This window comes from Anas acuta, chromosome 5 (genome assembly GCF_963932015.1).
Source record: "Anas acuta chromosome 5, bAnaAcu1.1, whole genome shotgun sequence".
Classification (NCBI taxonomy): domain Eukaryota; kingdom Metazoa; phylum Chordata; class Aves; order Anseriformes; family Anatidae; genus Anas; species Anas acuta.
In genome coordinates, this window is record NC_088983.1 from 32311305 (window position 1) to 32327109 (window position 15805).

General features: G+C 51.4%; 1 protein-coding gene and 1 long non-coding RNA gene across 4 annotated transcripts in view; one reads left to right on the forward strand and one right to left on the reverse strand.

Annotated features, from left to right (window-relative positions):
* The first annotated feature begins 546 nt into the window (after positions 1-546).
* On the forward strand, positions 547-2665 carry LOC137857399 (uncharacterized). Its single transcript, XR_011097077.1, has 2 exons — positions 547-721; positions 2065-2665. It is a non-coding gene; the product is annotated as an uncharacterized lncRNA (long non-coding RNA).
* Positions 2443-15805, reverse strand: part of CREB3L1 (cAMP responsive element binding protein 3 like 1) — a 43426-nt gene continuing 30063 nt past the window's right edge. For 2 of the 3 annotated variants that reach the window (XM_068683790.1, XM_068683789.1), the window contains exons 6-12: positions 15264-15413; positions 14383-14441; positions 12101-12169; positions 9680-9779; positions 5779-5899; positions 5115-5361; positions 2443-4719 (exon numbers count right to left, since the gene is read on the reverse strand). In XM_068683790.1, the coding sequence (XP_068539891.1) occupies positions 4683-4719; positions 5115-5361; positions 5779-5899; positions 9680-9779; positions 12101-12169; positions 14383-14441; positions 15264-15413 (783 nt within the window). In that variant the 3' untranslated portion in view covers positions 2443-4682. The remainder of the gene's footprint in view (positions 4720-5114; positions 5362-5778; positions 5900-9679; positions 9780-12100; positions 12170-14382; positions 14442-15263; positions 15414-15805) is intronic. The other variant, XM_068683792.1, reaches the window with a different exon arrangement.

The window sequence follows — 15805 nt, forward strand, 5'->3', positions numbered from 1 at the left end:
GCTGGGGGTCTGTGGCAGCCACCCACTTGCCCCAGGGACCCGTGTGCTTTCCAGGACTGGCTCTGCAGCCCCCAGGCCCCAAACCCACACAGTTGGGAATTGTGGGGAGCCCTGAGCCCTCCTCGCAGCGTGACTCAGCCTCTCCAGCCCCCACAGTGGGGTTGTTCCCCCCCCACAGCCTTCTCCTGGGCACCTGGGGGAGCTCCGTGCCCCACTGCCTCCTGCTCACAGCCCTCGTGTCCCCCTACATGTCACATCAGGGCTTGTAGACCCACCCTCACCCGGGCTGGCCGGCCAGGGATGCAGGATGTGGGTCTTCCTCTGGGTTTTATGGCACATGCCCAGGGCCCCCGGAGCTGCAGTGCCTCTTGGTGAGTGCCTCTGGGATGCCCACGGGGCCGTTCCTGCACTACGGGAAGCCTCTATGGGAGGAGAAGCAGGGCGCAGGGGATTTTGCCCTTTCCATCCTTCGGTGTGGGCACGTGGCACCGTGCAAGGACAGCTCGGTGTTTCCACACACACCCCTTCCTCCTTTCAGCTTCTCCCAGCAGCAACGTCTGCGGTGAGTAAAGCCCCGTGAGGGCGCAGTCTCCTCTGCCGGGCACAAGACGAGAAACCTCCACCAGGCCAGCAAACCTACACGGACTCACGGCCCCAGCTCCATCGCCAAGAACAAGCACCATGCACTAGGGGGTGTGAGGAGGCCTGAGCACCTCGCAAGGTAACCAAAAGCTCAGGCTCCTTGCCCAGGAGCAGGAACAAAGCCTGCACGTCCCAGGAGGGATCGGCACGAGGACGGGCGGTACGGTCAGGTACAGCCCCGAGCAGTGACACCGGGAGGGAACACGCTGCTCTCGGGGAGCGGGGACGCTCTGCTGGAAGCCCTAATAGCTCACGTCCTGCTGTAACAAATCAATGTTCCCAGGGACCGCTGGTGGCCCAGCGGTGAGCTGAAAAGGCAGTGCTTTTTTTTTTTCTTTTTTTTTTCTTTTTTTTTTCTTTTTTTTTTTTTTTTCCAAGTTGGCCTGGTAACAGAGAGCAGTTGGGAATAACTCGTCTCTGCAAAAGGAAGACCGTGTTCTGTCAGGGCTCTTTTGTGCAGGGCTTGTACGTATTGACAGCGCGCAGCCTGCCTGCGAACACGACCCTGGGAGGGAAAAAGCCCAGCCTGGAGCGGCAGAGCTTGGCCGTGGGCACCTGGAGCAGAGCGAGCGCAACGCAGCGAGGCTGGAGGTGACCTGTAAAGAAGGTGCCCCTCGCTCTGCTAATTCCCTCCTTCTGCTCTAATTACTTGCTGTAGCCAAATTGGTAGGTGCGATTGGCTGGCTGTGTTTTGGGAGGCAGAGCGAGGATCAGAAGATCCTGATGTGCCTGCTTTGAGAGGCTCAGAGCTCTCTGGTAGACTGCAGAATTGAGAGGATTTGTCTGGATGAAGGGAAATTTGTGACAGAGGGGGTTCTGGTTGCTCTGGCTGCATCAGTGTTTAAGGGGATGATGCCGGATAAATCATCCTTTTAAGAGCCTCCCCTTGGCATTTCAGAACATGAGTGAAGGGCTGGAGCCAGGCTCTCCCTGGAAGGCAGTGCCCTGAGAGCTCGGGGATGTTTCACGGGGGTGAGCCAGGCAGGAGCCCTTTGGATGAAGCCTGGCCCCGCAGTGGGACGGTGGCTCCGCATCACTGACCCGGGCAGGAGGCTGCTTTTGGACGAGGTGCTTAAAAATGAGCCTTTGAGCAGCTCTGAAGCCCCACTGCCTCCTGCTTGGGCTCCCTTCCAGCCACGGAGGTGCTGATTGTGAGATGGAGTCATTTCAATGCCCAAAGCCTAACAAACCCAGTGGGAGCTCTCTAGAAAACGAAGATTCATTTTCTGGACCCCCCGCTGCCTTGTGTTTCACACAAAATCATGACAAAACTAATCAGTTTTCACAGATGTAAATGGACTATCGGAGGTGCAGGCTAACAGGCAGTCAGGGCTCAAGCTGTTCTGATCTAAGTGCAGCCGTTCTGCTTTTAGTTAACTGAAGGATTAAAGATTTTTTTTTTTTCCTATTTTTTTTTTTCAGTTGGGACAGTACCAGAGCCATGGCACTATGAGCAGTGTCTTTGTTGTACAGACCCTGCACAGACCCTTCGTCAGAGGAGCTCACTGCACCCCACGAACTTTCTTCCACGAGGACGATGTTAGCAATATTTTGGAGAGGGAGAAGAAACGGAGCCGTAACAGTTCTGATGTGCCCAGAACCGCAGAAGACCTCACGGTGCTGCTGGAAATAAAACATGCAAGTTTGCTTCCAGCCCAAAGGCTGAGCACAAGGTCCCGGTGCTGAGCCAGTTCTGCATGCAGCCGGCGAGTGGGACAGCTGGGGAGCACGAGGTGAGAAGCTGTGCGCGTGGGCTGCTGTGACAGCCGTGCTTGAATGAAAGGATCCGTCAGCCCAGGATTGATGCTGCATCTTTTTATTTTATTTTTATTTTGCTTCTCTAAGCGAATGCAGAGCGAGTGACAGGAGGAGAGGAAAAGGTGGCTTGAAAAGCAAAACAAAACAAAACAAAACCAAAAACTGGAGGGAAGAGGCAGCTACTGGAGTATAAGGGGAAAGTGAGCTGCTAACAAGAAGGAAGTCCATAGATGCCAAGCCCGCACTAACTCTTAATAAAATACAATACTGAAAATAGGATCTGAGAGTCTCCAAAATACAATATCTTAAGGGATCGGCAATAATACAAAATAAGGTTCATTATGTACAAACGAGTTCTGCTCTTGGTCTCTGTACAACGGTGTGAGTGGGAGGCACGGGGACGTGCACGTGGACGTGTTGGGGGGGAGGAGGGCATGCTTGGACCCGGCAGTGGTTCTTTGCACTGGGGCGGAGGACGGGGAAGGCAGCGGGATGTGGTGACCAGCGGATCCTGTGTGAACCCTGAGAGGAGAAGAGCTGTGCTGGAGCTTTTCTTGTCCCTCCCACTGGCCAAGCGTGTGTGGTGGCAGCTAGCTGTGTCCAAATTTGTCCTAAACGGCTTTGGGGGGGAGGGGGGGGGGCAAAAGCAGTTTTCAAAAGAGAGGAGAGAGAGGGATGTGAGGGCCCTTCCCTCACTTCTTCCAGTCCTTGAGTAAGAGCCGTCCCATCCTTCCTCTCCGGGGGAGAGGCTGGTGGGGAGGCTGGGGCAATGCAGAGCGAGTCTTGAAGAGAAACCAGCCAAGGGGGTGTCTGCTGTGAGACCTGGCGGAGCACACAGGGACTCCCGCGTACAAACACGGGGCAATCTGCTGCGTCCCAAATCTCAGGCCCTCAAGTCCCACATTGTCCTTCCAGCAAAGAGCAGCTGAGCGAACGGAGTGGGGAGACACTTGAGCCTTCCAGCAGAGAAAGGGAGGAAGAAGGGTCAGAAGTGGATGTCTGGGTGCTAAAGAGAACAGAACAGCCTTGAGATGAGGTCATTTCAGCACCAAACTTGGCAAGTCCGGCCCGAAGGGGGGTATGGCGAGAGGTTGGTACCTTTGGTGCCAGCACTGAGAAGGAGGAGGTCTAAAACAGTCTTTGGTTACCCTGGCCAATTCCAACATGCCACCTCTTTGCTGACAGAAGCACCCGTCACCAGAGATGCCAGCATGTCCTCAGTGGCTTTCACAACACTGCTGGGCACACAGAGGATGTGAGGGGAATGATGGCTCGCTGACAGCCCTCCAGAGCTCATGTCGATGGTTCCTAGGAAGACCCCATTTGGCATGAAGCAGAAGTGGGGATGGAGAGCTGTGATAAGGAGCAGGTTATGGGACTGAATTTCTGGCACCTGCTCTCAAAGCAAGGGGGTGTGCAGAACGGGAAGTGGGAAAGCCACTGACCTGGTTAGCGCTGCACTGCGGGGCCCAAGCTGGGAACAAAAAGGGAAATGCCACCCCTGCCAAAGCAAGGGTGCCGAGGGCGGGGAGAAGTGGGCTGTGGGTGAAAATCGTTCTCTGTTTCAGAGCTCTGGCTGCCCAAAAGCTGCCAGTAAATTTTCATGGTGGCTTATCTCAGTCTGGGATCTGTCTCCCCCACTCCGTTTGTGTGCAGATCTTTGCAGATAGTTGGCGTGGAAGTTATGTAGGCACATCCATCAAGAGAAAAGTAGAGCAAGGAAGAACTAGTTTTTCTCTCAACAGAGGCAGAAGTATACTAACAGATGGAGGGGAAGGAATGAGCTCAAACTCTCCAGAGTCATCTCTCTAGCCCCAGCATCACCCACTCCTAAGTCCCTCAGGCAGGGCAGAAAATCCAGCACTCTCTCTCTCTCTCCTTCAGGTGCATCTGGTGTAGCCAAGGGGTACGTGCCTGGGGACAGGCCCCTCGGAGGCTTTGGGGAGTGAGCTGAATAGTTTGGGTGCCTCCCCCTGACCTCCCTCCACTCCAAGGTGAGCCCACACCCATAGGGTAGTGCTCATTCAAGCAGAAGATAAGGCCAGGAGGAGAGGGCGTCTCAGGACTTTGCCAGGCATTTATTGCTGGTTCTGGCAGTCCTGAGACTCCCCTCAGAGAGATAGATCAGTACCAAAGGGGGCCATGGGGAAGGGGAGGAGCTGAACCCAAGGCCGGTGTAGGAGTGTCTGAATGCAGTGTCCTCTCCTGCCAAGTCCCCTCAGTTGCTCGGTGAGGAGGGAATCCTGCAGTCAGACAGATGAGGCCTTGAGGTCCAGCAGCTGCTACAAGTATTCAGTTGTCTCACTGGAACTTGTCTCCCTGAGAGAAAAAAAAAAAAAAAGACAAGGCATCAGTCAAGGTTCATTGCAGCTTCCCAAGCAAATTCACCTCTCTGCCCAGCTGTTCTGCTCTGACCGGGACGGAGCTCTTCCCTGGGACACGGGATGTCCAGCAAACCTGGGACCGCCTGAGTCACCCATCCTCAGCTTTAGGCCAGTGGGACACCACTTTACGGAGCCCCAAATTTTGCTCTAAAAAACAGTCTTGGCCTTATGCTCTCTTCCAGCATTGGCCTCCTCTAGCTGTTGCTCCTTAGCTCCCTGTCCCAGTGAGCTTGGCTACCCTGAGCTTGCAGAGAAGGGGACGTGCCTGCTGGTCCCTCCCAGATGCCATGCTGTGGTTTGGGGCTGGGAGCGGGGCCCCCACCTGCTTACCTCTCGTGGAATTGCTCTTTGAGGTGAGTGAGAGTTGGGTCAGTTTGGTTCTGGTCAGGACTCTCCAGACGGGATTTGCTCAGGTATTTGGCTGTCTCATGTGTCCTGGCCAGATGAGGCCTTGGCTCGTCAGACTGCCCTTTTTCGGCCTCCCACCCCTCAGGATGGTCCATGGTTAGGAAGGAGCTATAGCTCTCTTCTAAGGAGCCAGCACCTTCATCATAGAACAGGAGGCTCCGTGACTGAACTGCAAACAAGGAGAGAACTGGTTAATAATGGGGACGAGGTGTTTTGCAAAAGGTGTGGGTCGTGGTGGTGGTTCAGCACATGCTCACGCAGGAGGCCTGCTCTGCAAGATACCCTGGGGGCAAGATACCCTTGGACACACCGCCTCTCCAGAGGGCAATCAGTCTGCCCTGGGGCTTTCCCTTCATTTCTGCATAGCCTTTATTATTTGTCATGTTTTAGGACAATGGCTAGCAGAGAATGAAAACAGGCCCAGGCAAAGTGCTGTTGCTCATACCGCTAACAGGCGAGGAATCCCCTCATGCAAGAGATGTGGGGCAGGCACTGAAGGGAGGATGCCACCGCTGGACCAGGTGTGTCAGGAGAAGTGTCAAAAACGGTCTGATGGGATTAAAGGGAGGTACCACATTAGACTCACTCTTACTAGTTGTGTAAATGTCTGGCGCTGGTGTTGCTTTCACTGTCTGTGATGCTGAAGAGAACTCCGGGAGGCAGGGCATCACGGATCCGAGGATCAGAACGAAGCAGAGCGCCAGCACCTAGCGAGGAGATATCAGCATGCAGTCAGTGCCGCTAGCCCAGCAAGCACCCCTGCCAGCGCACCGCCACGAGGCTGAGAGACAACATGTGGTCAGGCTTACAACATGGTCACTGCGGTCCCCCAGAGAGGGAAAGGGCTTGCTCTGCTAATCTCTGATGGAGATCTAAGAAAGGGAAGTCAGAAGCTCCCTCGTGTTGCTTTTTCAGAAGTATTTGTAGTGAATGGTGAGAACTCGCCTGGCCGGTTGATGAGAGATGCTCACAGCTAGGGAACAATTTGGGAAGGAAGAAAGCTCAACAGAAGAGATGAAGTTTGCCTTTACCAGAGGGGACATGACCATTGGCACAGCAGGAGCTGTGGTGGGCTGCAAGAAAACATTTTGAGAACAAGAAATTTATAAGATACCCACCGCACACAGCAAAGTGAAACTACCGTCAACGCTAGGACATAAGTGGCAGCAGAACTGCAGCAGCCCATCTGACAGGATGGAGAATCCAAGGAAGGGGTTAAATTTATGCTTAGCCTGCACAGATTCTGGGATGTGTCTGTGCCTTCCGGCTGTTGGGCAGACCAGTCAGAGCTACTGGGCAAGGATAAAAGGAGAAAAGATGAAAGCTCTCTGGAAATCTCCCTCTGGTAGGCCTGCACCTGTCTGTAAATTCAGCCATAATGGTAAAGCTTCAGAGTGAGATGCCAGTGCTGATCGTAAGGGACTCCGCAATGTTTAGGGAGCTAAATAGTACAAAGCAAGAGAGGACACATGGGAAATGACAAAGAGCCAAATATTTATTACCTGGATACCCACATGTTGTGGGTGGTATATTAATTGCTGCCTTCAGGCTAGTGTTCAGCCTGAGAAAGTCTGAAGAGGAAATGCATCTGTTGATGATTTCTACTACCTATGTTCAAATTTTTTAAATGTCACCTGTGAGGACATCTGTGAGGACAGCCAGCAATTTCTTGACTGCTTTTCAGAATAGGCAACTATTTTGAAATAGCCATGCCTAAGCAACACACAGAACCTGGTACATCAAGCTACTACTGACTACCTGCGTATTCCGAGAGATGCAGAAGATCAAATGATAGCATGGTGATACTATACTATGTAAATAGTGAGTTTAGCTTTCAAGACTCTCCAGGAGTAGTTTTGAAGTAAGAAAATTACCTGTGGACAGCATGGCTGCTGAGCACATCATATTGGATGCACAAGCTACTTAGACTCCTTATTCCACAAAAACAAAAACAAAAAAAAAAAAAAAAAACAAAAAAAAAGGAAAGGAAAAAATAAACTGAATAGATGTTGCTTGGAATTATCACAGCCAAGAACCAAGAACACAGCATTCAGAAATGGAGCTAGCCCTCTGAAACCTCTCTTTCTGTTTGAAAACAAAACAGGCTTTATGGGCAGGGAAAGAGCAGTATACTTAACATCTTGCTTTAACAAGGCTTTCAACTGGGGCTTTGCAAAACAACATTGTTTTACTCTGTTTTGTTTCAGTTTAACTCTGGCTTTCTGATTCAGTTCTGGTTCAAATTCTAATACATTTCGTAACAGTAGCTCTTAGTTTGAGTCTGAGTACCATTCATCTCCCTGATTTTAAACACCTCACAATTTTGACCTCTTAAAAAGTGGGGGAAACTGGGCTAGAGGGAAATACTGCAAAACCAGTTAGAAAGATGGATGCAAAATTCATCAAAAAAAGATGTTTTCAGAATGTAGCTATCAGATGGTTCATTCTCAAACTGGGAGGATGTAGCAGATGGAGTAGCAAAGTGATCTGTTGTGGCTCTGGCAAGATACAACATTTTAAAGCTTGACTTGGATGATGGACTGAATCAAATCTACAGATGGGAGAGACCACAAGTAGACCGGCTTTTGGTCAGGATTCAAATTCAGAATGATCTTGACCATCTTGACCAGCTGGAAGAGAGCTCTGAGGATAACAGCCTACAAGGGAAGACCGAAGAAACTGGTGATTTAGCAGAGCAGGCTGAAGGGTGTTACCTGAAAACAACAGTTTTCAAACATGTAAAATACAGCTGCACAAAGGGAGGGTAAACTGATCTTGCTTACAGTGGGCAGAAGAAGTTGTAATAGGCTTAAGCTATTACAAGGGAGATTCAGATGAGATATCAAGAAGCTTTATCTGGGAAAGATAACAAAACCCTGGAAACATTTGCCTGGGGAGGCTGAGGACTGCTTACCACTGAAGGCCTTCAAGAACTGGCTAGAAAAATATCCAGCAGGAATGACACAGCACTAGAAGAAAAGGGTCTTCTGCTCCACTCCCATGCTGCAAGGCATGATTATTTTACATATCTGTCATGATAAGGAGTTCTCTGTTTGGAGACTAAATGGAAAATGGGAACTAGGAGGCCTATGAGAGGAACTGGCCAAAGATAGAAAAGCAAATTACAAATTCTTGAAATGCTTCAAAGCTCAGAAGCCTGAGTGAGTTGGTGTGTGGGCTGGGATGCTGTGGAATGAAGAGAGCAGCAAGGAGAGATAAGACATTGCTAGGAAGCTAAATTAGGTATTTATCAGCTTATATAGCACAGGGGACGTCTGGGAGGCACCTCTCCTGGACTCGCTCATTTCAGGTAGTGGTGATGAAGAACTGCCAGAGCCAGGGGTGCTCTGATGAGCTGCCGCATTAAGGAGCAATGAGTCACTGGGCCCAGTGGGGTCACACCCAAAAATGTGGAAAGAACTCGGGAATGAAGCAACAGAGCAGCCAACAGAAAAGACAGCCTGTCTTTAAAATCTGATCTGACATGGGGGCAGCAAAGAGTAGCAAAAGTCTGAGCAGATTTTGAAAGGAGAAAGTGCTGGGAATTACAAAGCAGGGGCTCTGGAACCAGAGAAACTGATTGAACCAAGAGAAAAAAAAAACAACCCCTCAGGACACTGAGTGTGATGAGAAAGTGGGGCAAGCACTTCACCATCTGTCTGTATTTTATGACTGTTAGCAGTACAGAAGCAGTAACTAGATAAATAGATAACATTGACGTATTTGTCACAAGCACCTACTATGACAATCCTGCAAAGACATCACAGGGTTGCAGGCTGTATTTTTATCATGGATCAGAAAATTCCCCCCTGACGAAAAAAAGATGAAGAATAAGCAGTTGACTCTACTTATGGCCACACAGTGGCATGCCCCAAAGCTCTACAGTGAAGTCAAGATTGCTTAACTACGATCCCCCACTATGAGAAATGAGAGGCAAACAGGGATTACCAAAACCAACAGATGAACTCAAATCATTTTGGTTAGTCAAAGGGCAAATGAGGAGAATTCCAGCTGGATTTAACAATGCCTGATGTACAGGCATAGCAAGAGCAGATGCCATTTCTTGCTGATAAACACAAGGTAATGCCCACTGGGAGGAATACTCAAACAGTTCATCCACCCTGCTGAGTTAAACATTAAGCATTACCAACTCAGCAGAAGAAAAATCTACCCCTTATGATGGAAGCTCATTGAAGACTTCTTTTGCTGAACGTCCAATAGCTAATGAAAAGTAAACAAAGTGCTGTTTTGTCCAAAGAACGAGATAGTGAAAACACAGGAATTATTCTCATGCTGTTGCATAAACAACTGACACTACTGCTGTGTGTACGACACGGGCCTAGTTCCAGTGACTCTTAACACAAAAGTAGAGAGTAGGCGTAACTGGCCACAGAAATGGACAGCAGGGAAGAGAGCAGGGACAGGCAATTGACAAAGCTGTCTGGGGAAGCATGGCCAGTAACGAACGATGGAAACGATGCTCATACCATTAGGCAGGTCCCGGTCTGTGTGGAAGCCATTTTGTAAGGTCTGGAGACTTTCCCAGCTACCAGAGCCTGCAGCTTCTGTAACTGCTGGAGCAGAGTCCTGGAATAGGAAACAAACCGAATCAGAATTTGATAAAGAAGTAACAGCCAGTGAGTGATGCAAGACTTCCATTACCCCCTTTGTACTTTACCCTGATTTTCCTTTCTTGTAAAAACAAACCTTTGCCTGTTGCTATATTTTGTCCAACTTCTCCCACAAAACAGGCTAAGGAAGCACAAAACAAACAAAAAAAGGGTGAATTTGAGATATGAGGTGTGCAGGAACTTGTGGGAGAAATGCCCCGATGTGCCATTATGCTGAGGTAACTTGCTGCAGCACCTTTCCTCAGTCTTCTCACCAGCAGATCCACCACAACCTTCACTGGAGCTACCCACAGTTATGAATGTCACATTCAAGTGCAGCCAGTCATCTCCCAAAGCCTTGTAGAGCTAGGCTACCATAAAAATCACCCTCTGGGATGGAGGCTGCATATTAGGGTCAAGTCAGACCTTGAGCATGGGCCTGCCTGCTTCCACTTCCCTCAGAGACGCGTGCTCTGCAGCTCGACCCATGCCCCAAACCATATGGTGGAGAGAGAAACAAAAAACAATTCTGATCCCCTCCAGCTTCTTCAGTCTTGGCAAACTCTGCAGAGGGATGTGGGCAAAGCCAAATGTTGAGTTCAGCGATTAATTCACTCTCTGGCTGCTCTGGTGGGAACACGTGCTGAGGTCTCTCTGCCCCATTTAACTGAACTCAGGCATCGGCACATGCAAACACAGAACAGTGGTAGGTGTGGTACAAAGAGCCACCAAACCCTTCACTGGGCTGGTGAAGAAATTTGGAACAAGGGAGACTAACCACAGAGTGTGCAGATTCCTGAAATACGGACTACTGAACATTCCCCCCCGGGATCACTGGCTGTTTTACACAAATAAGCTTGAGCTTTTATAAAATAAAAAGGTCATAGAGCCAGGAGGCTGCAGGAGAATCCCAGCTTTATCTCTTTCCAAATCCTCTTCTGCTCCTTGGATATGTGGAGAGAAGCACAGAGTGTCCCCCTGGCTGTGCTAGAAAACCAAACCCCATTAGAAAGAACAGTGTGTATTTCGATTAATAAGTAAGTAAATAAATCAATCCCCTGGTTTTTAGGTCAATCTCCTGATTTTGCAGGGTGGGGCTCATGCCTTTTCAGCAGTGGGGCTGCCTGTGGTCCCAAAGAGGCCAGGCGGCAGGGCAAGATTGCCCGTGGGCAAGAGTGGCCAGGCAGCAGTGTCTGGCAGGCAGGGCACTTTGGCTGGGCCCACGGCAGCCCTCAGCCCCAGCAGCAGTGGCTGGCCTGGAAGCTGGGGACACAGCCCTTGTGTCACGGATGGGAGAAAAGGAATTTGGCAGAGCCTTGAGGAGTGGTTCAGATCTTTGCAAGCTGCAGAGGCAGTAAACGAGGCTATAGAAATGAGCTTCCCTCTCGCCAGCCCTGCAGCAGCCCCTGTCCTCGCTCACACCTACTGCGCCCAGTAAGAGGAAGCAGGGCTGGGCTCTCCTCCAGCTCCTGCTGTGCATCCCCACCGCAGCAGCACGAATCTTCCTTATCTGCTTCCGAGGAAGCAAGTTCTCCTCATGATCTGTTGGCTGGCTCTGCGTCTTGGGGCACAAATGCTCACCAGAGCCTTGGGTGAGGAAGCCAGGAGCCTGCTCCAGGGCTGTGGGAGCAGCTTGCTCCTTTCAGGCAGGCGGCAGCAGCAGATGGGAAGGAAAATCTCCAGGCTTGCAGGGAGAGCCTTCAGCCTTGCTTTGCCAGAAGATGAGGCATGGCAAGAGCTGCAGGACTGGACTGCACGGTTCCCACTGGTACCACATGCACAGGGAGTTGCCCTGGATGTGGAGGGAGCTGGAATCCATGCCTGTCCTAGAGGAAGGGGCTTTCCCTGTGCCCACCAGTCTGTTCAGCTGTCTCTCAAGAGAAACCTGAAACAGCCACCTGATGCCTAGAAGAGCAGAAACATTGGGCTTGAGAGGCTGCTGCACGGGGCCTCCCTTGGAGCTGCCATCCTGGAGGCAGCCAGAGGCCTGGAGGGCTACGGGGAGGGCAGCGTGAGCCAGAAGGGCTGCAGGGAGAAGGAGGAAGAGATGGGAGAAATCTCTCTCCCTGCCTCCCTCCCCTTGCTGCAGCGCGGCCTGGCCGTCCCAACACAAACATTCCAGCTCGCTAACCAAACCCAGCTGCTGCCACGGGCCGAAAACCAGCGCCTCGCTGCGCGGCGCCCGCCCCGCCAGGAACTGGGGTGCTGCCTTTCCCTCCTCTCCCTCCTGCCCCAGCACTCCCCTGGCCTCCCTTCCATCGCACGCCCTGCAGGGAGGTCAGGTGTAGCCCCTCTTACCTGTTTGCGTTTTCTAAGGTCTCCACTTTTTTCCAGAGTTCATTGTTTTCTGTCGTGTATGTTTCAACCCTGCGGAAATAAAACCCATGGCTGGTTAGCTACACGGGCTGGTCAGATGAAGCAGACGTTGTCCTTGCCTCTCTGGCAGTGGAGGCCCAGTGGTCTCATCCATCGCCTGCAGATGTGGTCCTGGAGCCAGATGTTCCTGGCTTGCCTGGCTGCCACCAGACCCCGGGGAAAAGGGATGTGGGTGCGGGTGGACAGCAAGGTGCGACAGCCCAGGCTTTGCTGAGGGTTGGGAGAGCTGACAGCACCCCCTGCACCCAGAACACGGGGATATGAAGGTGTTTCCATCCCCTCCAACCCCCCCCTTGTGGCTGGAGGCACGGCAAAGGAACCGGGGGGTACAAATTCACACCTCTCCCACCCAGAGTGAGGACCTGCCCTGGCTGGGTGCCCTGCACAGGGCAAGCGGGCAGCTCTGAGCAAATGCTGGGCCAGCTCTGACTGCAGGCACTTGAGGGCAGCAGAGAACCTGCAGGCTGCCTCCCACCGCTCCCGAGAGGAAAGTGGTTGTGCTGTGCTCGGGACAAGTGATCTCCAGGCCCAGGGATGCAGCCTGGTCGTGCTGAGGGTTTCCAGCACCACCTCCAGGCCAGGTGTTCTGCGTAAAAACTGGGCTTACAGCAAAGGTGTCCAACCAAATGCTGAAGGGCCCAAGGACAGACATTGCAGAAAGCCAAGCAGACCGACTTGTTGCATTCAAAAAAAATAAAAAATTCACTGAATGCTCCTTTTGGTTTGCATTTAAACCTGGCATTGTTTGAAAGCCATCTGTCACAGCAACACGCTAGCGTTACAGAGCACGAGAGCACCCAGGCACCACAGCCACGTCGGGGATGAGGCCCCAGCACAGAAAGCCCCGGACCTGCCACTGAGCAAGGCCTCCCCAGCCCCGGCGTGAAGGACTGGGGTGGCAGCGTGGGACACCAGCTAGAGGTGATGTCCTCCGACGCCTGGACACGCACCGAGGTGCTGCTGGTGGAGGGGCGTGAGAAGCTGAAGGTGCCTTGAGTCATCTGTTTTCGTTCAGCATTTCTGTGCACTTAGGCAAGATAAACAAATAGCATCGGGGGAAGAGTTAATTAAGGTTGGGTTTGGGGATTTTTTTCCATTTTGCTGATCTCAGGTGGTGTTAATAACAGGGAACGAGATGGTATTTAAACAGAAATGTGAGTTTACAGCTGGATCCCTGCATTCCTCTTTGCCTGGGAACGTCCACTGGGGCTGCCAGTGTGGAGAGGATCACAGGATCAGGCCCTCAGGAGTTATTTTCAGCCCTTGGTGACATGTGTCACTGTCATGTGATGTCACCTTAGGCTTATCCTTGCCATACCTGCAGGACCTGAGAGTTGCAAGGAGCAAAACAAAGCTCACACAGGGAGAGGGGAAAGGGAAGGGAAAAGGGTAATAACAGCAGTGTAATGTTTTTCTTGTTGTCAGATGCTTGTGTCTCCACCTCATGGGGAGAAGGGGAAAAGCTGTAGTCACTGCCCTCCACGGGCTTACTCCTTGTGGGACAGGCAAATAAGGAGCAACTTCTAGTAGTGGGGAACATGACTCTTACCCCAAACCCCACCTTGCTGGCAGCCAAAATGGCCCATGTTCTGTTGGGGACCAGCCAAACTAAGCAGTTGGAAACACGAGGTTTCTAGAGCATTCTTCATCCTGGAAGAGGATTTCTAGGAGGGAGGGGAGTAGGGGCAGGATCCCAAACTAAACTTCTGTGCAGCCAGCCTTGCAAGGAATTGTGCTTTTTGAGCAAGTCAGTAGTTTTCTGAGTTGAAAATAACCTTTTTTTTTTTTTTTTTTTTTTTTTACAGTCCACTGCAAGTCCAGTGCCTGCTGATTGCTTCCCACTGTCAAACAAGTAACCTCCAGCTAGGGGCAGATACCGAGTCTCATACGGAGACAGCAGAAATTCCTGCTGCTCTTCTGGCATTTTAAAGTTCACCATCTAGGTAAGAAGAGGTTCTAAGAGCCAACCTAAGTCACGATGTCACTGCTGAATGGAGCTTCTGCACCCATCCTCGTACCATACTGGGAGTGAGAGGGGGGAGCCCTGACCCTGACTCAGCCACCTTTGAACGGAGGAGCTGTGGGGAAGAATAACAACAAAGGGGTGGGACCAAGGGGGCTGTCAGAGCCAAAAGCACTAGAAAGAGGGGCTTTGAGGGAACAGGGATCCTTATCAAAGGTAAGACTGAAAAGAATAAACTTACTTTTTCTCTAGACACTCCACATATTCCTTCTTCTTCCTGCGACTCTCCTGAGCAGAGATCTGTGAGAGGGGCAGCCATTAGAGAGGAGTCAGTATCTAGGGTATCTGGAGCCTCCAGACATTTCTTTGTGCCCCCCTTGTCTTGTCTGCTCCCTGCATATACAGCACCCTCAGGTAAATGGGGAAGGCATCTTCCAGTCTGCTGTTCCGACTGGTCTCTGGGAGGGATGGATGCTGCAGGCATGCAGCCTTCTTTGGCCTGTAGACCACAACCATTTGTTGCAGTATGCCTGATCCCCCTTGCTGCTGAGAGCATCTTTTGGGTTGCATTTAACTCCTCTGACTCACACGGGTACGTGCTGTGGCCATCTGGGCAGATTCTGCCCCAGACCACTTCTGAGTCACTGGGTGACTAATTCAGGGTCTCATTATTTCTCCCACAAGATGCTTTCCAATCACAGTCTGATAGCTTCTGCCTGGCTAATGAGCTCTGTTAACCGCTCATGTCCTATGCTGTGAAGTGGCTTTTGTTTCCCTGTCTCCACAGAGAGGCCTGACCAGGACAGATCTGTGATGTCTTAGCTTGTGGGCCCCATCCCAGGCCATGTACTTGCAGGAGATGGGCCAGAAGCCACACTCTCCAGCTACAGCATGTGTACAGAGATGAACTACATGATTTTTAAGGTCCCTTCCCACCCAAACTGTTCTTTGAGCCACGGTACCGTTTCTGTGGATTGGGGGGCTTGTGCCAGTGCACCAAAGGTGGGATCCCACCTCTTCTGAGCTGCACTGTAGCTGAAGAGGCAGTGATAACTAGAGCACTGGTCAGATGAAGCTGCTCTGGAATCAAGGAAACCTCACAGTTACGTTTTTTGCAATCACCTTGTTCTTGATTTTCCTCCTGACCCTCTTCAGTGCTTTCTCTTCTGCTTTGGTGAGGGGCAGCTTAGTAGGAATTGGGTAGCCCTCGGCAATCAAGGTGCGTTTCTCCTCTTCGGTCAGGAGCAGAGGGCCAGAGGTCCCTTGTAACTTCTGAAACACAGAGAGAAGCTATCAGCAAGGAGTCCTATCCCACCCAGTGGTCCTCCTTAAAGTCTTGTAGGGCAGCTAGGGGTGCAGTACGAGTAGGCGCAGGGCAGTGCTCCTTCCTGCTTCACCCTGATCCTGGAGACACAACTCAGCAGCTGCTTTCCTCTTTACCTGGAAGGGCACCTGCTCAGTTATTCCTTTCTCTTCCATTAGCTCCCTCAAAAAATCCCTCAGGGCAGAGGCCACTTCCCAAAGTATGGGGTGAAAGAGCACTTGCTAAAACAAGGTAGCTGCTGGTTGGCATTTTGCAGGACTCACTGGGCCTCTCCTCGCTCCTGTGAACACCACCCTGTCCCCACACCCCTGTGCCAGGCCATAACATTGCTTTGGCAGGG